The 27091-nt window shown below is 37.9% G+C and overlaps 1 protein-coding gene across 1 annotated transcript in view; it reads right to left on the bottom strand.

Moving 5' to 3' along the window:
- Positions 1-27091, bottom strand: part of TAFA5 (TAFA chemokine like family member 5) — a 431534-nt gene that overhangs the window by 42486 nt on the left and 361957 nt on the right. Inside the window, exon 3 of the mRNA XM_082013933.1 lies at positions 10059-10186. Within this exon, the coding sequence (XP_081870059.1) occupies positions 10059-10186 (128 nt within the window). The remainder of the gene's footprint in view (positions 1-10058; positions 10187-27091) is intronic.

The following is a 27091-nucleotide window of genomic DNA, read 5'->3' as shown; positions in this document are numbered from 1 at the left end:
ACAAATGGGGAAGAGTAGCAATGTTAGCTGAAAAAACTAACTAGGTATCCAGCAGCAGTTGTTGATGGCCCAAGAGGCATTGGAACTACATAATAAAGGCAGATATAACTCGTAGGTTTTGGCCTAGAATAATTGAAATTGCTCTGTATCTGTGTTATTCTGGGTTAATCTGCAGTACTGTAATCAGAAGCTGATGCGGCTGAAAATAACCTGGCAAAAAGTGATGCCTGTTTGGCATCCCAGACATTTCCACAAGCACTTAGTGCCTGCCCAAAACAGAGGTCAGGCACATACAGCCAGAGTGGGGTGGGAGAATGGGATGGGAGCAGTCTGGATTTAGATTGGTTTAGGCTACCATGAAGTTGCACTGTCAGTTGAAAGTAAAGGTCCTATTCTTCTATATTTTGCTGTTTGATTTTACTGTCCCACACTTGTCTGGTTTTATTTGGATCAAGGATCAGCCAGTATTGTTCACTTGCAACCTCCTGTCTCAGCCGTATAATAACACTGTTAATCTCTAATGAAACACAGGAATAGCCCAAGCTTTGGGCTACCACTTTACCATGACTGTAAACTGAATTTTCTTTCTTCGTATCCTAGCATGCTCATATGCAAGTGAACAGGAGGAGTAGGTGAGAATAGTCTCATAGGCAGGAGTTAACTAGGTTGAAAACCAGGCAACCTTATCCTTTAGGTCTGCCCCCAAGGTAAAGAAGCTTGTGTGCAGACATAACGTACTATCGGAGCTCTCTGCCAGGTGCTTAATGAAAAAATAGCAGGGGAATATCATAAAACAGAGAAGTCTGTTACATGCCTGCCTTCCACAGATTTTCAATAACAGTTAAAAGCTTAACATCTTTTATGCTTTTGAAACCATTCTTAATAAAATAACACTAAACCTTTCACAAATCTGTCACTTCCTGGGCCACGTTGACCTAGATCAATACGTTTCTGTTAACTGTTATTATACACTGTTCACAGGTCCTCCATCAGTACCTTGTTGAAATGGCAGTTTTCTATGTGACAGGCCTTTCTGAATTAATTTTCAAGTATGATTTTAAGAAATAATATGTCAAGTGTATTATAAAAATCCCTGTACTATAAGACCTATTTCATTTTTGTTATTTACTGCTTGTTTTGTTCAGTCCAAGAATTCTAGCTTGCTTTGCATGTTTTAGCAGAAATCTTTGGAAGTATTCTTAAAAAAGAAATGTTCCAAAATGGATATACATGTGCAACAGCTTCATCTTCTAACACTTGTACCATGAATGTTCTCACTGTGCAAAATAGGTCCGTAATAATTTTAGCATCATTTAAAATTCTTGATGTTGATGTGACATACCAGTTTCCATCCTTCATAGTTTTCCATTACATGTCCACAAAAAACATGATTTAAACTATATACTCAAGTCCTGTGTTGTCTTTTCCAGCTTTCTTCCTCATTTGCATTATCAAATCCACTTTTTCTTCCACGTGTACAATGTATCCTGTAGTCCCTTCAGTTCAACTACATCGTGTATAGCATCTATTAAATGACTTCTTACAAACAGTGTGTTGTGCTACTTACAGCAAATCAAGAAATTGCAAAAGTAATCTTCAGGGTTGTTTCCTCTAACAGTCTCTCTTTGCAATCACTTATTAAATGAAAATTGATTTTTCATATTCATGCAAGAAATCAGAAGCTTAGACAACGTCAATCGATCATGAAGCATACAAGGTAGGAGTGGGCAGCGCTGTATAAATTGTCTGGTTTAGCAGATGAGGAATGAGGTTTAGTTGCTTCATACGGGCAGCTAGTGAACTAGCATCTCCTGCATGGCTTCCAGCTGCCACCCCACAACAGCACTGGTCTACGGGTTCTATGTCATTTATGCTCACCCTATGCAAGATGCCTTCAATACACTTAAGTAGCTGAATGCGCTAAAATGATAAGGTGAGGAAACTAAATCCCATTTAGAATGTTTACCTGGTATGCTAAGAATTGTCAAAACATAAAAAGACCCAATATTACCATTACTCATATGAACACAGTTTAACTTCTCCCGTTCCCTTTTTGTCAATCTCAGTTTATTAATGTACTAATTCTTAACACGTTATTTTCTTAGACCAGTCACAATGCTATTTCAGTATTTGGAAAGGCCTAAATGTAAATGCTGACTAAGGTGCTAAACAATAGTAACAAAATCTAGTATCAGCCTCTTCACATCCACTCTTTGATGGGCCTGCAATTTTCCCACGCAGAGACCTGAATCATCCATATAGATCTCAATTGTCTATGCCCTGGGCCTTCTATTTTTAAAATTGAGGTTCTTTTTTTGTTTTTGAGGAGATTGATGAGAATCTTACCCCCATATAAAAATATAATTCTTACTGGTGTACTGGAAAATTATGGAATTTGGAAAGAATTTCAAATTAAAACTTTTTTTTTTTTTTAATCAGAACCTACTTAACAATTTAGGCATTCCTTAAAATGTATCTTTTAAAGTTATGTATACACTTGAACATTTTTAGATGTCCACAATTTATTGGGTGGGTTCACACTATGACATAGTAGTTAATGAACTCCCCAAGTTACAGATATGGTTTTATTTACATTTCAGAATTCTGGTTTCAGTGTATAGAAAAAATAAAAACAACCCATGCAGTTTTGGTTTGTTGGGGTTTTTTGGGGTTTTTTTTTGTTTGTTTTTTTTTTTTTAAATGAAACCAGAATTTGATTTATTTCACAAAACCATGAAATAGATGACTGGAAACTTATTATTGCCTGGGGTAGAATCTGCTTTTGTTTACTGACTCAAAGTGACAGTTCATAACTCAAATGGATCAGAATGTAGCTCATTTTACAGCGAACTAACTGGTTTTAAATATAGATTAACCCATATCACAAAGAAAAATTATAGTTCCTAAGCATTACTCAGTAAACCAGTTTTACCTCACTGAATCTAAATCTGTCCTGTCCCTAAGTTAGAACGGTAAGATGGGACTGAACACTAGAAGCAACCTCCCAATATGAATGTGTTAAGAAAAAAGAATCCTGAAAGAAAAGATATCTCTAGAACTCTTATCTATCTTAAAATTCAGTTTATTCATTTGTACCGGAATTGCAATATCTTTAAAATAGCCCATGCAGAAATGGGTATTCATATTTTTTGTAACTTTATAAAGCACAACAAAATGTGAGGCTGTTATAATTCCCCATTAAAATCTGAAAATATATGTTCTGAAAGAGAAGAACAAAACCTATGTTTCCCTATTTTCTTCCATGGAATTATGTGAGATGTTAACAAATTATGATTTTATATCATTTATATCATTTATATATAGTTATTCTTGGAGTAAACTGTGGTCTCCTTTCAGGCAGTGCAAATCACCAAATGTCAGTAGAGCCAGCACTAAGCATTCAGGACAGAGGAAGGCACCTAATCTCTTTAAAGTGGTTCTTCAGGTTTCTGACAGGTCCTTCCAACATGATGTCTACAAAAATCACAAAACCTTTGCCAGCATTTTGGATTTAGGACTTTAAGATCAGTTATTTGCCACAGAGAAGTGTATTTTGATATGGATGATGGAGAACAGAATGTGCAGGTTTCAGTACATTGGTATGACAAATGAGTGCACAGCTTTGAAAAGACTGTACTACTTGAAGCAGTACTAATATGCAAAAGAACTTGTGTATTATGAAACAATAGCGTGGCCCCACTCTATCTGGGTTCTTCAGCTTCATGAGGATTTTATTTCTATTTAGCTTCCTCAGTGCATGAACGACTTAAGACCTGGGGCCACGAAGACCATCCCACCACCCTACTTGTAAGCTTGTCTTGAGCTACCATTCTTTTCTAACACAAGAATTAGAAACATAACTTTTAACCTCTCTGAGACTTAAGACATCCAACTCACATGCTAACTTGCCTGGAAATTAACAGAAAGGAATTCAGTTCCAGTACTGCAATAATGACTTATTTGTAAATTATGATACCTTTTGTAAACAATTAGAGCAATGGAAACTCTGCTCAGAGCATAAAAATCTCTTGAAAACCATGGAAATAAACAATAGGTTGAATCTATTTGGGGTGCAAATCTATAGAGTGAAGCCATGAAGCACATGTCTACGACATGTCAAGAACCGGTATTTTTTCTCATAATTAACGCTAGTACTACTGAGAAGAATACCAAATTAATACAAAAATATCAGAAGACTCAGTTAAAGCACTGGACCATGACTAGGACTGATCCTGTATATATGCAGTTGCATTAGACTGAGATGTTAATTATGAGTAACCTAGTTCTAGTAATGCATATGTACAGTCACACATCCAAATACCACTGATTTTAACAATATCTGCAGATGATATTCTGCAGCAGGTGTTCATGTTCTACCCTTTCTCAACTTGGTATATAAATATACAATGTAGAACATATAAATGTTTTAACATATTTCAGGTTAGTTTCCAATTATGTGGTAGTGGTCTCTGAAAACTTTACTTAAATAGCAATCTCAGGACTCCTCTACTGAGACCTGACTTAGTTTTAGAGGACTTTGTGATGCATAATGCTTGAAGCAATGGTCTCAGAGCTCATGAAGTTCTAACTGGCTGATAGTTGCTTCTTAGTGGTAACAAGGATAGTGATTTCTTAAACCAGATTTCTAGAAATCTAACAAGAAATTCAGAGTGACCATGGCTGAGGATGATCTCCAAGAAAATCAGCTCAGTTAATGATCTGTTTCACCACATTAAGTGTATTTGTGAGAGCCCTTTCTGCTGCTGCTAAGATCTCTCACAAGGCAGTGGCAGGCATGCCATCATGAGGTGGACCACACAGAAAAGGAGAAAACAGGATGTTGGGACTCACAATTGTGCTTGTATATGAACTTTGAAGCAAGGATGCACTCCTGGTCCCATAGCTTAAATATAGCCAAAGATACCAATTCCCCAACAGTCTTGGCTATGAATGATGGAAAACTCAGGATCATAACTTCCTGCTTGTTTCTAAAAGCTATTCTTTGGACTGGGACAAGGGGATACACCAGCCTCCTGAAAAATATCCTCGGTAATCTCGGTACGTATGTAGTGTTCCTGTTACAGTTAGGACAGTGAGGGAATAGATGAACTGCTGACAAGTGGATTTAATGTATCTGTTTCATAAGTTGACCATTTCTGGCAAAGGGGAAGAGGGAAACTTAATTTGGCATGGCATGCTTGCCTGCATCATTCCACTGCTCTAATTTTGTGCTGCCTGAAAGCTTATTTTGGTGGATGTTGTGTCCTGGAATGACACGGAACTAGAACTGGCAGGATGTCAAAAAACTTCCAAAAACAGCTTAACCAAACAAAATCAGCTGACCTGCAGAGATGTGAAACGCACATTTAGAAACAGTCAGAGCTGGAATGTAGGTGAGGCTAAGTACAGGAATGCCAGGGTTATGTGAATATCTAACACCAACATGAATATCACCAATAAGGACATTTATAAATAACAGTATTTTTATTTTTAAGTTACTCTGAATTTCTAAACCTCTTAAAATATTAACTCAGGACTCCCAAATTCACTAAGGTAGGTAGCTAAGGATTGTTAATCTTATTTTTACTGCTGGGGAAACTGAGGCAGAGAGGTTCAGTGACTTACCCAAGGCCACAGAGGGAGTCACTGTTAGAGCCGGGATTAGAGCTCAGGAGTTTCTGGCTCCCAGTCCCAAGCTCAGACCACTAGACCATGGCCTCAGGACATTTCCAGCTGGTCTTCAGTCTAAAAAAAAGTAAATTCTCAAGTATGTTACAAATATGTAACATATATATTTCTTTTTACTTTGAATGTAATGGTATGAATGAGAACACATTGCTCGTAAATCAGTGATGAAAAGCAAACCAGTACATTTTATCTGAGTTACCTTTATCATACATACGTGTATGATAAAGCTCTGCAGAAAAATCTTGATTTAAATTGCAGCCAGTACAAACAACTATTGTATTTTTCAGGGTAAGGAACAAATTGCCTTTCCAACCCAGCCAGCATGTCATTTATATTAATGGTGAGGAATGCTAAGTTGCTCTGTGTGTAAGTAAACTCTATTAAGAAAGTCACGTCCCTTGGTGAAGCTAGATCCTTAGTAAATTTTACTAGCTAAGCATTGAGTTCCATGTCAGAGTAATTACACCTTTTATCCACTGTGAGCTCTCTCTTAGCTTCTTCATACTCCTTAATTTCCCACTTCAGCTAATTTAGCAGTAAAATTGCAAAGGTTTTAAAAGGTTAGCTACCGAGGAACTGGCGCATGAATGTTCTGTTAAGCTCCATGCATTGAAATCACATCATGTAGAAGAAGGAATTAATTAAGTAACAATTAAGTAGTGATGGATCATTGACAACATATATACACTTTGGTGCTAAAATTAATCTCCCCTGTAAATCCAATACATTGTGCATTTTCTCATCTATACGCTGGCAAGTTTTATACTTGAAATATAAAATGGACAGGCCCTTCAGCAATATGTTAAAAAAAAGACATATCTTCTGGCACTACTGAAACTGCATACTATTTTTAAAAATCATATAGCTTGTATTTTTTTTTTTTTCAAGAATTGAAAGAGTAATGAGAATAGCAAAATGAGAAGAAACTTTTAAGGCAAGTGATTTTAAAGGATGTAAGGACATTTGTTATATGCAAGTACTTAGTATGTTGAAAGTGCTAACAATTGTGTAGTATTCTCACGCCATCTTCTTTTACAAGTTGCCATATTGTTTCCTTGTATTGACAGTCAGCTGCTTAATACATAGATTGGCCGTTAGCCCGGTCAATCCTCAATGCTAAAAGCCTCTTAGCAGATGAAAAATCTTTTGTTCATTCACACCTTGTAGAAAGGATGACAGGGCAGAAGTGACATCCAGATCCATTTAGAGTATACTTTGAGTCTGATTTTCTTTTGCCTTGCACCTTGTGTAGTCATTTATAGCTGTGCAAAGTGAGCACAAAATGGATATAAAACACTGCTACCCATGTGAGGAGAGAATTCTGATTTGGTTGCATTATTTCCAGAGGTGATCACAAAAAGTGCCAGGCAGTGAAAAAATCTGGCCCTGCATAGAAAGTTTAAACAATTTTGACACAAAGCATAGTAGCAGCAGCGCATTCCAAACAATTTAAGAAATTGCACTTGTTCTTTGGAGCAAGGGGTATTTTCATTTGCTGTTTCCTTGGTATTTTCATAGAAAAAATACTAAATGTTAAACTCATCTACAGAAAAATAATCCTATTTCTTCCTTTTTTTAGTAGAAACATAGTTAACTGTGAGCCTTAAGGTATATTCTCACATAAGGAGGAACTCATGTCTTACATAAGATCTCCACTAGTTCTACCTTTCCACGTGCTACTTCTAAACCCAATACTTAAAAACTTACACAGCCTCCTGGAATCAATGTGAAAGCTGGTATTATCACAACAGCTGGTCTCAGTCCATCAGAGTTCAATACTGTTCTGGCTTTAGTATGGGTAGCAAATTATTGTCTCAGCATTTACCAAACAATGATATCTCTGCTATATGATAATACAAGACCTACTGCCAAGTATCTTCAAGATACAAACTAATACTAGCAGGAAAGGCCTGCAAATATTAGATTAACAAATGTGTGTTAACAAAACGGATAGTTAACAAATTAAGGACCTAATCTGGCTGTTGTTGGAGATGTGGTCAAGAATTATTTCTATTTATTAACAGACATTTAGTGTATAATAATTAATTCAATATGTTAATTCCATATGTTTGGACATTTATTTCCCCATACTATGTGGTGGCCATTTTTCTGGTCCTTCCCAGTCAGAAATCTTTCCCGTTACACTTAGATACCAGGATGGGCCTGGCAACTCAGGTCTGTTGATTAGGAACAGAAATAGAAATTACTTGACTGCATCATCAGCTGTTGACTTAGAATACTGCTACAGTAAATAATGTTTCTTGGTGTTCCTGTTAGAAAATCTCCTTTATTTTAATCACAGTCATGCACTTCATAGAGTCACCCTAAGACTTAGTTCCCAAACCTATTACCATTGTCCAAAGCGTACCCTTTTACCAAATGGCTAAAGAAAAAATGAACTTTTTTTTTTTATTATTCTTAATATTTTAGTAGTACTGTATGATAGATTGGGGTTTCTTGGGCTTTTTTTTCCTTTTTTTTTTTTCCTTTTCTTTTTTACCCCTTCCCTTTCTGGATTCAGTGCTTCTTTAAGTATTCTGAGTTGCTAGTCTGGCTTGACTGAAAAGTACTGTGTGTTTGTTGTGTGTCTGCATGTGTGATACCAACTGATGAAGACTGCTTGATGTTAGATGAGGGCTTATGCTCAGAGCTGTTCTACAGTTGGCTCTTTGGCAGAATCTCTCCTCACCAATGACAATGATACTTCTGTGTGGGGGAGAGTCTGTTTTATAATATTACACTTTCCATGGCCTTGATTCTACTGATGGGCATGATTACGACTTCATTTACGTTAATCAAAATCATGAGTCATTCTATTCATGTCGATAGCATTAAAGAGCTATACAGACAAGTAAGAGTTCAGAATCAGGCTTCTCGTGTTTAATCTGAAAGGATATATGAATCACTTCATTAAAGATAGATACTGAAGGATAGATGCTCTGCTTGCTTTGCATTACTCAGTTGTGCCATTAGCACAACATCAAATAAAGAACTATAATGATAGCTGGCATTAGAGTTAGAATACATGGGTTTTGTCTTTACCTTGAGTAGACAAAATACCCCTGAATTAATGAGATTTAAGCTAAAATTTCAAGTCTGACAACATTTCTGTATTAGGTCTCCTCAGCTTTGGAAGTTGGCATTAATGTTTCAAAACCTTATTTCCTTCCTTTGTTTTTATGTCACTCTTACATAACTTGAATGCAAAAGATCTAAAGGCAAATAATATTTAAGTAAGACATCAGTGACTGAGTTAAGTTTTATCGCCCTGTCCATAATGAATATTATGTTTGGTAAATACAGGAGCATTAAAACAGTGATCACAAGTTTGTTTTGTAGGTGTCTCATAAAGCACTATCAAATCTTCATTCTTTTCTAAAAAGTGAAAAACATATTAATTTTCCAAAATAAAGTAATTCTAAAACAATAAAAGGTTTTGTACTGGTGTCTGTCTCCTGCTCAGACACTGAAATAGTGCAGGGGATGATGGGCCTTAATTTAGTCCTCACTGCTAAGTACTTTTAAGACTAAATACTTTTGATATTGCACTTACTTAAATTACACTCAAGCTCTATGTAAATCTAAAAGAAGATTATGGGGGGGAGGGGAAGATAATTTCAAGAGGTCTAGCAAGCTGTTGGAATATTGCTCTATCATATCTTTTCAGATTTTTTCCCATTTTTGAAGTCAAAGAATTATTGGCATTTAAGAACATCTTCTAGAAATCTGTTTGATATATTACAGGCCCTAGCAACCGTTACTGTCATATATACTCTCAGCTTCACTACAAGCATATGCCCCAAGACACCAAATCAGAGAGTTGAGGGTTTTATCAACAAACCAGGACCAAAAGGAAGCTGAAACAAAGGATCTTTTACTATGTTTTCTATAGGTCTAACTGATTGTCTCACTGAAAACTAAAGATCTATCTGTGCAACTTGCTTTTCCAGTACAGTGGGAATAGCAAAAACATTTTCTCCTGAATTCTCAATGAAAATTTTCATTTTGCCCTAGCCCATGTGTTCAGTTTTATACCCTACATTTCCTCAGCATAAGAAAATTATTGTAGAGTGAAGCAATAGGATACTGTCATCAGTCTGAATACAAATGTTAGTTAAACCACTGGTACCTTTTAAGAAAGCCTGAAAACCACTTTTTTCCCCAGTAACTGTGGGAATTGCACATTTTCCCTGTCTTTCTGATAACATTGCTGTGTATTTCAGTAGGCATACTTGGGCACATAGCTTAATTATAAGGCAACAGACTTTACATATCTGTGTCAAAAAACAATTAGAAATCTCACTCTTTGTTTTTCAATAAACTAAAGTGAATGAGAAACTGTAGAAATATAGAACAGAGAAGTGACCTACCGTGGTTGTCTTTATCCGTCCTCCTGGTTGTGTACAGGTCCAGCCTGATTTATTGATTAGCAAATCACAGCCTTCTCCTTCTAAACATGGAAGCATTTCACACCACTGTTTTGTTTTGATAATTCGTGCTATGGAACAGAAAAGAAAAAAAACGAAACAACAAAACAATTGGCAGGAGAATTCTCATTTCACTTATCTCTAAACACTGTCTCATTTGAGTTGTCTGTTTTCATCATCTGATAATGCAGCCATAGGTTATGATGTAGACAGCCCTAGGCAATTTACAAAATTATTTACACCACCTGCTGTGCCAACAAATTTCATAATAGAAATAGAACTTAAAAACCACCAAAAAAAACAAAAGACAGCTCTGGTGTAAATCGAAGGAACATAAAAGTTAGCTAATTTTCTAATTCCATGCTCCTTTACAGTCAACAAAATATTGGGGGGGGGTGGTGGTGTTAAAACTGAAGACTTACTATCCTAACTAACCATTACGGTAGCCTAAAAGTGACCTACGACTGGGATCCGTTGTGTTAAACTCTGTATAATTCTGAGCAGACACTCCTTATCCTGAAGTGCTTACAGACATGAAACACAGTGGAAAGAGAAAAGGTGTAATAAAAAGACAGAGGGGTCAACATAATGACAGCATTTGTGAAACTCTGTGATACTTGCAATGGTAGGGGTGTAGTTAGGGGCAGGAACTAGGAACATAAGAAGGACAGGTGTTGGATGAAGTAAATGTTGGGAAATCATGGGGAAGAAGACAATAAGCAGAGGGAAAAGACTGGACCTAAGACCCTGTTACTCTATTACCACAAGGGAAAGGAAGCTAGTCAGGAAAGTCCCTAACTGAAAGGTGGCATGTTGTGTGCTTTGTGGCTCCTCTTAATGCTTGTGTCTCTGGTAAGCTGGTTCTGCAAATTTCCTCAAGGTCACACAGCAAGTAGTCTTGCAACAACAGAGCTCTGACTGCATTACAGTAAATGCAGAGGAGCTGTAGGGAGAAGTTTTTCTTCAAGGCAGGAAGAAAAGGGGCTTTAATTCCTGTAGTCTTCTTTCTGGATTATAATACTACTTCTTTTGAGGTCACCTCTGTAGTATCTGGGTTCCTTCTCAGAGAATATTAAGCAATATGACTAATAATCTAATATTTTGTTATTCTTTCACTCTCCCCCTACAGGCAAAATTGTATCGTGGAGTGTTAGTTTGGGATACTTTTTATAAAATACATATACAGAGATGCACTCGCTTGCATGGTGCCGTATGTTCATGTTAAACAAGGTAAGCCCCCCCCAAACAATCTGTCTTTTGCTCAGACTGCAAGGCTTGCAGTCTACAGAAAATGGTCCTCAGTTCCCTCAGAGATCATCTTAGCAATCCTGGGCTAGACTGTAAGAAAGCTTCATGACCTCAATTTGTACATAAGTGTCCTAGGATTCAAGGGCAGAACAAGTTCCACAGACACAGGTCATGTCTTCCTCGATGTTGATGTGTGACACCAATACACACAATATATCTTCAACAGTCATGAGCCTAACAAAAAGAGAACTATGGGAGAAATACTTAGCAAGATAATACAAGAAGCTTATGTTGTTCCAAATTAATTTTGGGTCCAAGGAGTTTAAAAGCAGGCATTTATACCTAGTGGCAGTTGCAGCTCTTTATGCTCACCTGAATGTGTGATTTAGCCTCCCTACGCCCCTGACTTCCTCTGTCTGGAACTACTTAAGAATACAATTCCCAATGCCACTGGATCATGGCAAGAAATAGAAGTGTAATTTAAAGTCTTTTAATAAAATCCTTTCCAATATTTTGACATGAAACAACTTGTGTCCTCAGTCCCGGTACAATTGTTGGTAAGCTCTAGAAATATAATGAACACTGATTTCTTTCAGTGGAAGCTCAGTCTGAAATTCACATTAAGATTTTCATTATAAAAAACAAAACACTTTAGCTCCCAAATGTCTACATCGGAATTTGCACTGTTCATTAGGCTATATGTATATCTATATGTATATCGCTGGAGGAATGATTCCCAAACAATTTTCATAAATACAATTTTGTGAAGCAAATCCACACAGTTTTTATAGCACATAATATACAGAAACCTGGATTGCACTTGGGGTCCATAGGAACTGCTCTACTGAGAACTGGATCATCTCAGTTTCCAAGGCTAACATCTCCTGTGTAACAGAGAATAGCCGCACCCTTCCTGAGTGATGGCATGCATCCAGTTGCAGGCTTTACAGAAAAAGCTCAGTAAAATGTTAACACCAAACCTCACTCATTTGCATGCTTATATTTTGCAATTCACATATTGAAATGGCTACTTCCATCAATGTTTCAACAGTATGAAGGATCACTGAAAGACTGAATAGTCAGTTGAACTCAAAAATACGTACTAGATTGCCTCTACTATCTCAGGTGGGAGGTTTTCCTGGAAACATGATTTAAACTAATCTTTGAAAAAAATATTTCTCTCCTCTGTGAATTACTTAGTGTTTGCTTGGTTGCTATCTCAGAATGAAGCTATCAGTAATAGCACAAATATATGGATTCCTTGCTCTGGGTATTGGCTATATCCACACAAATTTAGGAAACACCAAGAGTATTTTACAGAACATAAAGTCTAAAACATCTCTGTGTTAAGTAAGTGTATAGACTAGTTCATGCATTTAGGCCTTGAGAATCACAACAACTTCTTTTGCAGGGAAAAAACACTCAGCTCACATGGTTTAAAGCAGATCAGTATCAAAACAGTTTGTTAATTTATTAATGACACATAACCAGCAGCAGGGCAGGATCAGTACCAGTAATACAAAAAAGTAAACCGTAGCGCCAGGCAGGAGATGTTCATAAACGCCTGGAAGTTCCTAAAAGCCCCCTGAGAACCAATGCCGCACACCTGTGAGGCACAGGCCGGCACCCCGCTCTCCCAGCCGGGCCCCCGCACCCCTGGGCGGACATGGGCGCTCTGGCTCCAGGGCCGCCCCACAGCCAGGCAGCACCCGCCTGCCTGCCCACACCCTTTCCCCTCGGGGTCTCTGCTCCCCTGACAGACCTTCACGTTCCTGTCATAACCGCTTTGCAAGCTGACTCTCGCTTTGTGTCAAAAGCCTCGCAAACGCGCAGGCTCTCGCGAGTTCCCACTTTAGCAGGCCCCGTCTTCTGGGCCGTTTGCCGAAAGCGGGCCAGGCAGGCCTCACACTTGGGTATGGGTCGAGCTCTACGCAGACACGTCGTTCTGTTAAACACACGCAGCCACAGTTGCAAAAGAGAGGCCATATTCGTGTCTGTGGGATTACACCTATTTTTGCATTTTCACTTTTCAGTTTGTCTGTTATGGCAGAGTATCGCAGTGAAGCTAAATATGTAATGGCGGGAGGGAGTGAAGTATACGACGATTTTATCAGCACAATATCACGAATTTCTATCAGTAATTGAAACTGAGTTACACAAGTCAAAGCAAAGGAATACAACATATTTCCTGAGGCAGTATAGTTGCCTTTTTACTGTGTATATTCACCAGGGGTGAAATTCAGCTCTCTGCAGACAAGACAGCAAAAAGCCTATCAGATTCTTCAAAACCACTCCAAGCTCCATTATAAAGAATTAAGTGGCACTTAAATGATACATAGGCTTTGTGCAGACCTTCTGCAAAGAACTGAATTTCATCTTAAGAATCTGAGCTGACACTACTTTGCATCTCCGAAGAAGGGCTGCGCCCCTTCACTTAAACTGAAGTTAATAGGAGCTGACGGTGCTCAGCACAGGGTAAAATTGCTTTCCCGGGTAATACTGTTTGAACTGGAGAACAAATGGAATCTATCCAAGGGTCTTTCACACAAACAGTTCTAAGGTGTTGCAGGCAGGCAGAGTTTATATCAACACAATCCCAAGCTACCCACTAAAGTGTTCTTAACCGTTTCGTAAGACAGAGCAATTTGCGACGGATTTCCAGTTATTAGTAAACATAAGTAAATAAAAGTCTCTATTCATGATCAGAATAGTCCAACCACTGTTCAGTTGAGTAGTGTTTCAGAACACCAGATTATTTTCTGCTAAATACTGCAACTAGATAGTTTTGTCACTAAGCTTCTCACCTAGTGTAACATTATATATATGCTTTCCTATAGAAAATCAGCTTTATTTTCTTTACTTTCTTTTCACACATTCACTCCACAGTCAGGCAGTTATCAATTGTGGCATCTCTAGTCAATCTTGTAACTGAAAATCATGATTTTTTTCTGATAGCAAAAAAGTGACAACAAATCTTGTTCAGCAGCAGTAAATGCAAAAATTTACAGCCATCTAAAATATGTTATATTAAAACACTCAGATTTTTACAGTTTGTTTTCTCTTTTTTTTGGAGACTGAACTTGGAAATAAAAGTAAAAATGTATTTTTTTTATTGAATAAGAATATTGACTAAAATTGCATTTGGATACTAAGACTCATGATTTCAGAATACATCGTGCTTCTATGCATAAAAGGTGGTGTGTGAAATGAATATTTACAAATCATAATGAAAACCATGATCCAAGAACTTAAAGTAAAAAATAAAGATGGTTTAGTTGATGATGATGTTTATCAGTCAATTCCAGATGCCTGAACTAGCAAATGGAAGATTCTTTGTAGCGGAGAGTAGGGAAAATTTCTCCTAAGCCCAAGCAGAATATACCATTTTGAAACATGCTTCTTAAATGAGAGCTTAGCTCACCTATACTTCTTATAGAATTATGTTCTCCATCACGGTATTTTTTTTCAATGACAACTTGTAGCACTTAATGCCAGATGTAATGTATGCACTGGAGAAAATATTTCATTTTTGATTTTCATACATTACTTCACTGGTGTTTTCCTTGAACTTTGAAGAAAGCTGATCAGCATAGCTGATTCCCAAAGTTCAGAAATGCCTTTGGATTCCTCAGTTTAGATATAGCTAGACAAATACATTTATCCTAGTGTTCCTCTCTTGCCCTATTAACTCTGAATAGGACCCACCATCTTTTATTATTAATCACCTCCAACTAATCCCAACTGGTTCCATCATCCCACTCGTCTCCCAAGCTCTCTGTTCACTTTACCTCATATTTTCCTTTTCTCTTCTTCCATATTTTTCTTTTTTTTTTTTTGCTCCAACCATTTCTCTCCTCTGCCTGATTCAGTACCTCTACACTATCTACTTATCAAAGATCCCAAAACAAGTTGCAGAACTTTTTATGTTTAGCTAGTTCTGCTTATGACTGGTAAATGCTGTTCATTGTCCCCATTTTGCACAGATGTTAATCAACTTGACCAAGGACACACAAGAAATTTGATGCAGAGCTGGAAACAAAACCTCTGAATGCTTAGTGGTTGTTAACCTGGAGACCCTTCTCTGTCCCATTTTCCTTCAGAAAGAGAGCGTGCTTTAAAACATATATGTAAGAAATTAAACAAAAACAACAACAACAAAAGCAAAGTAATAGGCTTTTAAAAACATGTATCAGTTAAATTGCAGCACCAGGAAAGAGGCCAGCAGAAATACAAGCTGAATCACAGTACTGTAATAAGACATTGCTATCATGAACTGTCTTTAGAGCAGCAATTTGACTGCAGTGTATATGCCACAAACATTAATCTATTTTACTATACAACAAGGAAACATCACAAAGCTTGGATACCTTTTACAGCAGTCATTCTGCTCCACTTAAAAAATTGGAAGCAGTGCTAATTCACAAGGAGTTAGCTCATATCACTCATTTATGGGGCATCTACACCAAAAACTATTTAGTTCTAAGAACAGCAATATAGCAACGTCTAGACACCCATTTTATCATTTAGCTCTTGCTGTCAAGATTGGGAGTGATACTTGAGCTGAAGTTGAGAAATATAGGGGAAAAAAGTGATCTCTCCTGCAGGCTACAGAGAGGCTACAAATTGAGACCAGGTAACTAGATGAAGAGTAAAATGCTGAATGACAGGGCAGATGCTTTTCCTGCAGCTCACCCCAATTATAGTTCCGGTAAGGGAGAGAGCTTATTGCAACTCCAGGGTTGAGAAGAGACCTGTTCCCTGAAAAAGAATTAAAATCTTGGTTTACCGTAAACAGTGAAGATTGCACCGTGCACAATGTATATTTGGGAGTAGCAAGATAATATACAGAAGTTGATATCCAAATTGTTCAGTCATCCATATCACCCCAAACTAGGACTGCCTAAGGGGCACTCCTGCCAGTTATATGAATGGTCCCTAGGAATTCAGCTGTGGCATAACATGTTGCTGGATTAAGCTGTGTGAATATAGGAGCTTACTTCATAAACCACAGCGGCATAGGTTTAACTTTAAAAATACTACATTTAACAAGGCATCCAGACATCTGTTTAAGTTTAAGAAGGTACCTAGTGCTTTGCTGAATCTTCATAAGACTGTAAAATAAATGCATACTGACAGCTTAGGAGGGAGAAAGTCCAAAGGTATTCCACAAATCAGAAATGATTATTAATACATAATAAATCCCCAGAACATGAGACAGCGGATAAAAAACCCAAACAAACATACAAAACAATTAAGCAAAAAAAGAGCTGAAGTAGAATCTAGATTCTAGAAGCATTCTCATGAACTTCAACAACTCTTATCTTCTTTCTTCTTTATGTCTCCCAGTAGCAGAATTTCCTCATTACAGTGCCCCAAACAATAAATAAACAAATAAACAATGAAAATAAGCATATGAGAGTAAATGCATAGGAACACAAGATATCTGACCTTTCTGTAGTGTAGAAATAAGCGTGTATTTACCAGGCCTCTCTCTTTTCAGTTTGAAAACCTTAATACTATGTGACTCAGTGATCTAGTGATAGGTATCAGGTTTATCTACATCCAGTTGTTCAAATATTTGTATCACAGAAACACTACGCTAAAATGGAAGTGTCCTACAAATCAGCTTTATAGTCAAGTTATGTCCGTTTCCATTTTAATTTTAAGGGCTAGTTTTCTTCTATTTATAATTGCTCTAATTTGAGACTGTACCATATCTCTGCATTTGTTCTCAAACCCTTAGCCTTTCGCTGGCAATTACTACATTGCTTACATGGAAAAATAATACAGCAAATACAACACAATTTTTTCAACTGCTTATAAAGCAATCTAACACAAACAGAAAAAAAAAAAATCCAGTATCATTTACCAAATCTCACAGGGTCACAGCAAGCACCCTACCAGTCATAATAAATAATAAATACAGATAAAAGCTACCTGTTCAATTTTATTTAGGTACAATACATGTGTTCATAGCCTCTTCTAAGTTGGTGGTTTCTAACTACATATTAAAAAGCCAATGCTTTAGATAGGCAACCTGGCCCACAACTTTGCCCAGGATTTCAGCACTTATCTGAATATCCACAGATGTACATATTCATTCGTTTTCAATCTGTGAATGATCTAGTGCTTCATTGTCTGTGGGTAGTTAGCATTTGCCATCTAATAAGAGATGCTAATCGAACATCTACCCCTAGAGAAAGCTTTTGCCAGGACTTGGTGTCTTCTGTTTCTGTCCCCTGCTGTTCTGCTCTGCTGTATTCAATTAGTGTGCTGGAAGCAAACTAAAAATTACTAAAAATCTGATCTGTGATATGCCAGCAAAGAACCCTTCAGAGATCAGGTTTTCATCACATTTCACTTTGCTGCCAGCACACTGAGAACAGCAAATTTAACTGGAGAGAGACAGCAATTTCAGACCCAAAGAAGAGAATCTGAAGACAACAGTAAGGGAGATAAGGGAGGAGTATAATGGAAAGTAACAAAAAATACAGGTAACAGGAAAAAAAAGAAAATAAAGAATAATGCAAGAAAGGAAGGAAAAAGAGGACAAAGCCCAGCTTTATGTAGTAGCTACTGAAGCAGATGGGTAAGGTCAAAAACTTACGCAACTTATTCAGTGGAGTCAGTAGGACAAAGTGAAGGCTAAAGACCAGAACTCTGTTTTTTTTTTTCTCTCTTAAGTACACAAATTTCAGTCCTCCTGATATGAGCAGAGTACTGCAGTGGAAGACCAGATTTACTGTGGTTAAAAGAATAATGCAAAAGAACTGGGTAGATATTCATGGCCATCCCTATGTTATTCAGGGAAGGCTGGGCAGCTGTGGAAGAGGGAGAAGGACCCCAAGAACTCCTAGCTGTGAAGCACATGAACATATCAAGGTAACCACTAAGTAGAGAGCAAAGCAGGATTTTAAAAGAGGAACCACAGTAGGAATAAAATATACTCTAGGTTATGTGGTAGAGAGTGATTAGTGATATGGAAAGAAGATGAGAATAAAAGATTATGGAGCTGGTAATAGAAAGGGAGTGAAGGAAGGGTGGCAGGAAGGTTATAAATCAACCTTACAAGTGTCTGAAAACATACTGAGCCTCAGAGTGTAGATACCCATGAATATGAGTGACAAAGGATCTGTTAGTCTTTAATATTTTTAAAGCTTATTCTGGGAATTTTAGTTAATGTTCTCCATGTGCAGTCAAAGGACAAGCATTCAGCCAAGTGGTTCTGCTCTGGCCCTCATTGTTTTTGGTACTTTCCAAGTTCAGTGTCAGCATGTATACTGCTGCTGTGACATGGTGGTGACATTTTATTGCGCAATGAAAAAGATAATAATTCAGCTGTTCTCAAGTACAATGTGCTTCCTTTGTCAACAACCACAGCAATGGGAAACTTTGCTCTCATTTTGTCACGTATGTAAGAACAGAACATGCAAGCAAATTGAGTTGAAATGAGCTTGATGACTAGCACAGGAGACAAACAGCTGCCGCTCAGAGAACAATTAAAAGTTTTAGAAAAGGAAACTCAGCTATGAAGCTGTACTTGACCCATACCCCCTGTGATTTCTCCCTCTTCCACACTGACTAGATGCTGCGTTACAGTCAACTGCATGCTTTTTGGGGTAAGCCTGTGACTTTTTGTTTTGATTAAATAGTAAAAACAGGCTATGGTTATGCTGGGGATTTTAACACAAATCAAAGCTACATGAATGAAAACCAAGAAAAAAATTAACAAAATAAGTGAAATGGATGAAAACAAAAAGAAAGGAAGACAACTATATGGTATCACCTTTCGCAGTGAGAATATAATTAATATAAGCACTTGTGATTCTTTTGAAACTTCTGTTCATAAATATTACTTTATCAGTGCCACAGGAAACTTGCTGTAGTGAACTGTAATGTTGACCTTTAGATAGCTCGGAAACTGGCCTTTTCTCATGACTTCTGCTTTCATTAGCCAGTGTTTGACCAATGAAGGAACAAATGTGTTTAGACAGAGCAAAGATGTTAGTTTATATAACATGTACTGAAAGGGTATGCTGTCCATGGGAAAACACATTACAGGTGGATGTGTTATATCTTGACTGCACAGTCAATCACACATCTTGTCAGGCAGCAGTTTGACATCATGACTATGCAGAACATGATTCTGAAAAACAGATGAAGCCATGTGAATATTTTTAATGTAGCTTTTCATATATACATAAAATATTACTATTCCTTACCCAAAACTTATATGATCTGAAACATTTTTCCTCCTTTTTGTATTTAATTTGGGCAATTACTAGTATCAAAACTTAGTAAAGCTTTCTCTGTATATACCTCTGTATTTGGTAAAAAATTTTAAAATTACAAATTACTCTCTATATAAATATAAGGTTTCTATTTATAATTATTCTTATAATATTGTATATAATATCAGGAAACATATCTTAAAAAGGCAAATAATGCAATTCATCTCCAAAACTCAGCTAATATGTGGATGTTTTTAACCTTGTGTATGTAAGGCACAGAGGAATTGATTTTCAAAGATTCATCAGATTCTACTTCATAAAAATTCTTCAGATGTTTTATGTAAATATAGTAGTATATACTACAGTTCAGAAGGAGCTCTATAATAGAAATAGTCACTGATTAAAGGAATGGTCTTTCTTCACCTAAGAGGTAATATTTTATTTATTGGAACACATCCAGCAAATCTATGAACAGTCACAGAAGGTATTTTAAAGGCCAATAGTCTCCCTGTCTCCTTCTCCATCAGAAAATATAATTTGAAATTTTCAAAATTATTTCTATGAAATCGGACTAGAGGGATTCATCACAGGGTGCAAAAGGGGGAAATGGTGCCTCTTTCCTAGAGCAGGCAATGCATGTGCTCACACGCTAAGGCCATTGTGTTTGCAAGCAGGAGTCCCATCTCCTGTCAAAAGCAGCACAGTGGAGGTTGGTTGGGCCAAAGGACACAGTAATAGCACAGACAATATACTCTGACTTCCTTTTTTAAACATGAACTCTGAAAATAAGGTGCCATGGGTCTGCAGCAACTGCTCACATTGTTAAAAATCAGACCACCAGACAGAAAGCAGTTGACCAGGACAGGTCACTAAGAGTTAAAACTACTTTTTTGCATTGCACTCCTTTACAGGAAACATGATGGAGTCATAGATTTTAGGGATAGAAACAACCAGTTACACTACTCTAATCTGATCAGAAAATCACAGAATCATTAAGGTTGGAAAAGACCTTTAAGATCAAGTCCAACCATCAACCCAACACCACCAGCCCACTAAACCATGCCCTGAAGTGCCACATCTACATGTTTTTTGAATACTTCCAGTGGTGGTGACTCCACCATCTCCCTGGGCAGCCTGTTCCAATGTTTGATCACTCTCTCAGTAAAGAAATTTTTCCTAATATCCAATCTAAACCTCCTCTGGTGCAGCTTGAGGCCATTTCCTCTTGTCCTATCACTAGTTACTTGGGAGAAGAGAGCAATACCCACCTCACCACAACCCCCTTTCAGGTAGCAGTAGAGAGTGACGTGGTCTCCCCTCAGCTTCCTCTTCTCCAGACTGAACAAGCCCAGTTCCCTCAGCTCTTCCTCATAAGACTTGTTCTCCAGACCCTTCACCAGCTTCGTTGCCCTTCTCTGGACATGCTCCAATGACTCAATGTCCTTCCTGTAGGGAGGGGCCCAACACTGAACACAGGATTCAAGCTGCGGCCTCACCAGTGCTGAGTACAGGGGCACAATCGCTGCCCTACTCCTGCTGACCACACTATTTCTGATACAGGCCAGGATGCTGTTGGCCTTCTTGGCCACCTGGGCACACTGCCGGCTCATGTTCAGCTGGCTGTCAACCAGGACCTCCAGGTCCTTTTGCTCCAGGCAGCTCTCCAGCCACTCGTCCCCAAGCCTGTAGCGTTGCATGGGGTTGTTGTGACCCAACTGCAGGACCTGGCATTTGGCCTTATTAAACCTCATACAGTTGACCTCAGCCCACCAATCCAGACTGTCCAGATCCCTCTGCAGAGCCTTCTTACCCTCCAGGAGATCTACACTCCTGCCCAACTTGGTGTCATCTGCAAACTTACTGAGGGAGCACTCGATCCCCTCATCCAGATTGTCGATAAACATATTGAACAAGACCGGCCCCAAAACTGAGCCCTGGAGAACACCACTTGTGACCGGCCACCAGCCGGATTTAACACCATTCACCATGATTCTCTTAGCTTGGACGTCCAGACAGTTCTTTACCCAGTGAAAAGTACACCTGTCTAAGCCACGAGCCACCAGTTTCTGCAGGAGAATGCTGTGGGAGACGGTATTAAAGGCTTTAAAGTCCAGGCAGACAACATCCACAGCCTTTCCCTCATCCACTAAGTGGGTCACCTGGTCTTACAAGGAGATCCGGTTGGTCAAGCAGGACCTGCCTTTCATTAACCCGCACTGGCTGGGCCTATCCCTTGGTTGTCCTGCACATGCCCTTTGAGCGCCATAAAGATGAATCTCTCCATAATCTTCCCCAGTACCGAGGTCAGGCTGACAGGTCTGTCGTTCATGGGATCCTCCTTCTGTCCCTTCTTGTAGATGGGCATCACATTGGCAAGCCTCCAGTCTTCTGGGACCTCCCTTGTTTAACCAGGGCTGCTGATAAATGATGGAGAGTGGCTTGGCAAGCTCCTCCACCAGCTCCCTGAGTACCCTTGGGTGGATCCAATCAGGTCCCATAGACTTGTGGGTGTCCAGGTAGCTTAGCAGGTCCTTAACTGTTTCGTCCTGATCTTTAGCTTTATGAAGGCCATAAGATTTAATCCAGCAATTTCTGTAATAATCTCAACAATTTCTGTTTGAGATACAACATATCTTTTAGAAAGACATCCAGCACTGATTATCAGAGAATACTCACATTTCTACAAAGTCTTAAGGAAGCTTATACAATTCAATATCAAAGGCAAAAGTCCTCAGTTCTATAGGTTGTAGTGTTAATTCTATGGGACTCCTATTTAATTCTCATAGGACTATACTCGTCTTTCCTTACTAAACTCTAAACAATTGGGTGGTCTGCTGTCAGCTATAATAAGGCCATGTGTTTGACAAAACACTCAATGTCCCTAAAGGGTGATCATCTAAATTTTAAATCTCTTGCCTTTTTTTTTTTTTTACATTTAAAAGCATCTTAGGCAAAATAAAACAAATTGCACATCAACACTGCACAGTAAAAGGAGTTTAAAACCCCACGAATTTAGCTTGGTTCGGTGTCTGTAATCTTCGCTTCCAAAGATGCTGATGGAAGCAAGTCAGAATACTTCACCTGCAGGAATTTAATTGTTTTCTTTTAACGGTAACTGTCTGCAAAAGGGCTTTCTCAACCAACTCTTCCTTTATAGAAGCAATGGGGAAGCCTTATTGGAAATATTTATATCCTGTAATAATACAAACAGTACAAGCTTGCAGTCCTGACTCAGGCAAAACTTGCAATGTGTTTCTTGAGAGTTCCTCTCAACAGAGCACTGCTTGACTGAGTCCGCAGCTTGGAAATAGCCCCTTGCAGATTAAGAAACCACAACTGCTAGTTCTCTATGCCTCTCTTAAGTATAATACTGAACTAATTAAGAGTTCGTATAGTCTCAACATTTTAAATATACCAAAATAAAATAATTTTCAAGAGGTCTTCCCAGGGAGACTTCACAAATTTTCTATACTTTCGCATAGCATGCCTAAAAATGGCCCTTTAAATTATCCCTGTATGCATAGTTATATAAGCATGTATATATGCCTGTATCTATGCATCTACTGTATTAGGAATAAAAGTTGCTGTCACCACTTCACTGCAATGTTTTCTCTCTGGTCAGCAGGATATCCTGTCTAACCACTGTAATCATTTGGGAATAACAGAAATACTTTTTATTGAATTGTAGAATAATGTGCACTCTTTCTACTGTTGGACTGAAAAACCACTTTCATAATTTCATCTGTGTTCAAAGGTTTAGAGCCTATTTACATGGCCTAGTTGCTGGAAAGTTAAATAGTGAAATTACAACACACTAGCCCCCACTAGCCACTCTTCACTAACTCTGCTTTTTACAGCTTGAGGTGCACTTTTGTTAGCACATTTCTCATCAATATACATTACCTGCTGCTTTTATAGACAGCTTTCCATGCCTGAACAAGCTTGTTTAAAGATAGGTCAGGTATCACTATCTGTAAAATCTGCAGCATGTAGATTAAATCCAAGGAGAGAGCTAGTAAGTGCATTGGCTTTCTGGTAGTAGGGAGGAAAATGGTCTCAAAGTTTTCTTTTAATTTCTCTTTGTTCAAGAACAGATTTATGCATATTTTTCTTAGTGAACAGAGGATTATTCACATACCTTATGCTATTATCAACATATTCTGTATCCTAGAATAATCTGCAAATTCCTAAATTTTGGCTAGCCAGCTGAAAAGTTAGCTATTTTTAACTGTATCTTACAAAGATGTCTAAGTTCACCAACTGTAAAATATTCAAGACAAAGGAGAACTATTTCAGTAAAAAAGACATGATAGTCTGATAATATGGAGATTGGTGCTTTCTACTGGCTGGTTTAACAGGCACTTCAGCCTGCTGAAAATGTATGCCTCACCCTTGTTTCAATTGTGACAGAGGCATGTATAACACACACACACAAATTTGCCAGCAAATTCTTCAGTTTTACTGTGATATGAATGCTTTTTTTTTTTTTTTACAAATTTGCAGTGGATGCTACAGCTTCAGCACTGTGTTTATGATATGTATGGTCTTGACTACTTGAATCTGTGCAACCCATTCAAAAACAGACTGCAAAATGCCAAAGACTTTCTTTCACTTCCAGTCCTGCTTAAGTTTTCTTTGTGGCTCTGCTCATCTGAATCATTGCCTGTTTCTTGCTTACAAAACATTCATATTCAAAGCACCATTAGCACAATAGCAATTAACAAAGAGCCTTTTATGCCAACGTGCTACAACTTCATCTTGCACACCCTTTACAGGAAAAAGGTCTTTTCTTTCCAGTATCAGTGAAGCACTCATGCCATGTGAAAAGAATGCTCCCTTTCAGTGCAGAGGGGACATGACTGTGCCTTATGTGAATCTACTGTATGTACAACTGAGAGGAGGACTAGGTGACCTAAAAGATCTTTCTCATCTCTAACCTCTATGGAAGTTCATGGTATCGGGAATTGCATATTAACAACCAGATGCAGGATTTTGTGTGGAAACGGCAGAGTGCTTCCACAGGATGTTTTTTCTTATTTTTTCCCTGCTGTAAAGGATAGGAAAAACACTTTTAGGTTTGTCACAAGTATAATTGACAAAACATAGAAAGAACAGTGATTACCCTTGAGTCATTTACAGCAGTCATTTCTAAAAATATTGCTAACATGGAGCAGTAAGTGAGAAGGTGGGAGAACCTGCAGCTACATCACACTAGAAATTGGTGGATTTTGTTGCCAGTACTACATCAAGTTGCCATATTGATGCTAAGACTAACATCCCCATGAGGTAAGACTGTTCCTTTATAGTATGCTGTAGATGCCATGATCATATTAATTAGACAAGAACAAGAGAAAACGGAAACGTTTTATACTTCCTTCTAATAATAATTTATAGGCAGTTCCATACAGCAAAAAGCGAGTAGCATAGAGCTGGTCAGAAAAACACAGAACACAAACCTGTTTGCAATAATAACATATAAACAATACCAAGACATTTTAGAGTAATATAAAGATGTAGGATAGATATAAGAATCTAACTGCCCGAGAAACATCTTCAATATCAGATAGTCACAATATTTCCAAATACCTGAACTACACAGCTCTGTGACATGTTAATAAACTTGATAATTTGGTAACAGCTGTAACATTGTCTAGAATGTTTTACCCGGAGTTCCCACTAGCACAACACACACTGGTAAAATAAGAAATAAAAAAGAAACGACCCCTCAAAGGCTCTTGTGTGCCTTTATTTCACACTGAATAAGCAGGCACAGTACAGCCTGCTGCTAAGCTTTTCCTTACCAGTTGGTCAAAACATGGATAGACTCTTGGTTACAGCTCCTAATGTGTTGATCAACTGACCCAGAATAACAAAGGCTAAGGCTAAGCAACACAGAAATTATTATACTGGCTCAGACCTGAATCAGTCTAGTCTAAGATTCTGTCTCTGCTAGTAGCCGGAGAGATGCGTAAGAACCCCGCACCAGCCAGCCACCTCTATTTCTGTATGTTCTAGCAAGAACTGTTCCAAGAAGAAATAACTTAATATGCCTAGATCTGTCTCTCCACATTTTCTCAGTTACTGCTTTGCAAGCTGTTGATTGCAGGGCAAAGGGTGGAAATTGTACATCTCTGAGGAACAATTAACTTCTTTGTTGATCCCCTGAGGTGTACCATAAGCCATAATACCATAAATTATCCCAAGGAGAATTTGTCATAATAGATCTAAATTGATAGCATTAAAAAATGTTCATGCATTTGTATCTAAAAATGCCTCTCTTTTTTTTTTTCAGGATTTTGCATTGCCAATTTGAGGGGAAAAAAAAACAGTATAAATTTTTTCCATAGTAATACAGAATGCATTGCATTTGCATCACACATTAATCACAGAAAAATTAAGGACACAGAAAAACAAATATGATAAATCACATATCCTTCTACCTGAGATATAATTCAGCATCAGGGCTGTATACATCATTAATTACTGTGTTTGCCATTAATACTTCACAAAAATGTGTGAACATATAGGTGTATCATGAAGCTGTTAAAAAAGAAAACTGTCTTTAATTTTTCCTGCTTCACCTTCCTCTATATATTACATGAAAATCATCCATACTGCACACCTGTCCTTGCCTAAAATGCACACAAAAACTTGCTATATGATAGAATCTGCAAGGTTTTCTATTCATAGATAGTACTGCTTGCCTGAGAAGAGGTATGTCATACCTATGTTACGTTATTCTCACCCCCAATATGAAATCTCTCATGAATAAGCCTGACTTGTTAATAGGCTATTCTGTTCCATTCAGCTGCTTACACAGCACTCAGCAGTGCTGGACCTGAGTGTCTCTTGGTAGGGTATGAGCAACGTGACTCTCATTTATCACATGCTCTCTCATTCACCTGGGCAAAAAAGTATATGCAGGGAATGTTTTGTTCAACATTTTGTTGTTGTTGTTTTTCTTAATGCACATATATACGTTAGGGAAAGCAAGTCAATGAAACAAATTCTGTACTTAAGAGTGCAAGGTGCTGAGTCTTGTCCTTAGTTCTTTGGAAAATTTATTTCAATCTAAGTTAGGCCATTGATTGCTTTCCTTAGCACAGCTACATGCCAAATGAGGCTGCCGAATGCACTCTCATTCCTGCCCACTCTTGTAAATAAATACATGTTTAATTATATTAAACTCAAGACACTTCTCCAAACATCTATCCTCTCAACCATAGCAGCTCTCAAAATAACTCTCAAATTTTGAAAGAAATCATATTCATCTCCTGAATTCCCTAAATATACCCCAGGTTTCAGGCATCTGAAAGCTCTGTCTGCACAGACTATTCTATTTGAATTCATTGCTTCAAGAGAAAGAGCATGACTGCTCTCATCAGGCTCTCTGGCACCCACTCCTAATACTGGAAAATTTTAAAGATGAAACCACATGTATTCTAATAAAGCAAAGTGTTAACACTGGGAACATGAAAATAAAATATTAAAAAAAAA

The sequence above is a fragment of the Phaethon aethereus genome (genome assembly GCF_964289735.1).
Source record: "Phaethon aethereus genome assembly, chromosome: 1".
Lineage (NCBI taxonomy): Eukaryota > Metazoa > Chordata > Aves > Phaethontiformes > Phaethontidae > Phaethon > Phaethon aethereus.
The sequence above is the reverse complement of the archived record's forward strand: the minus strand, read 5'-3'. Positions and strand labels throughout refer to the sequence as shown.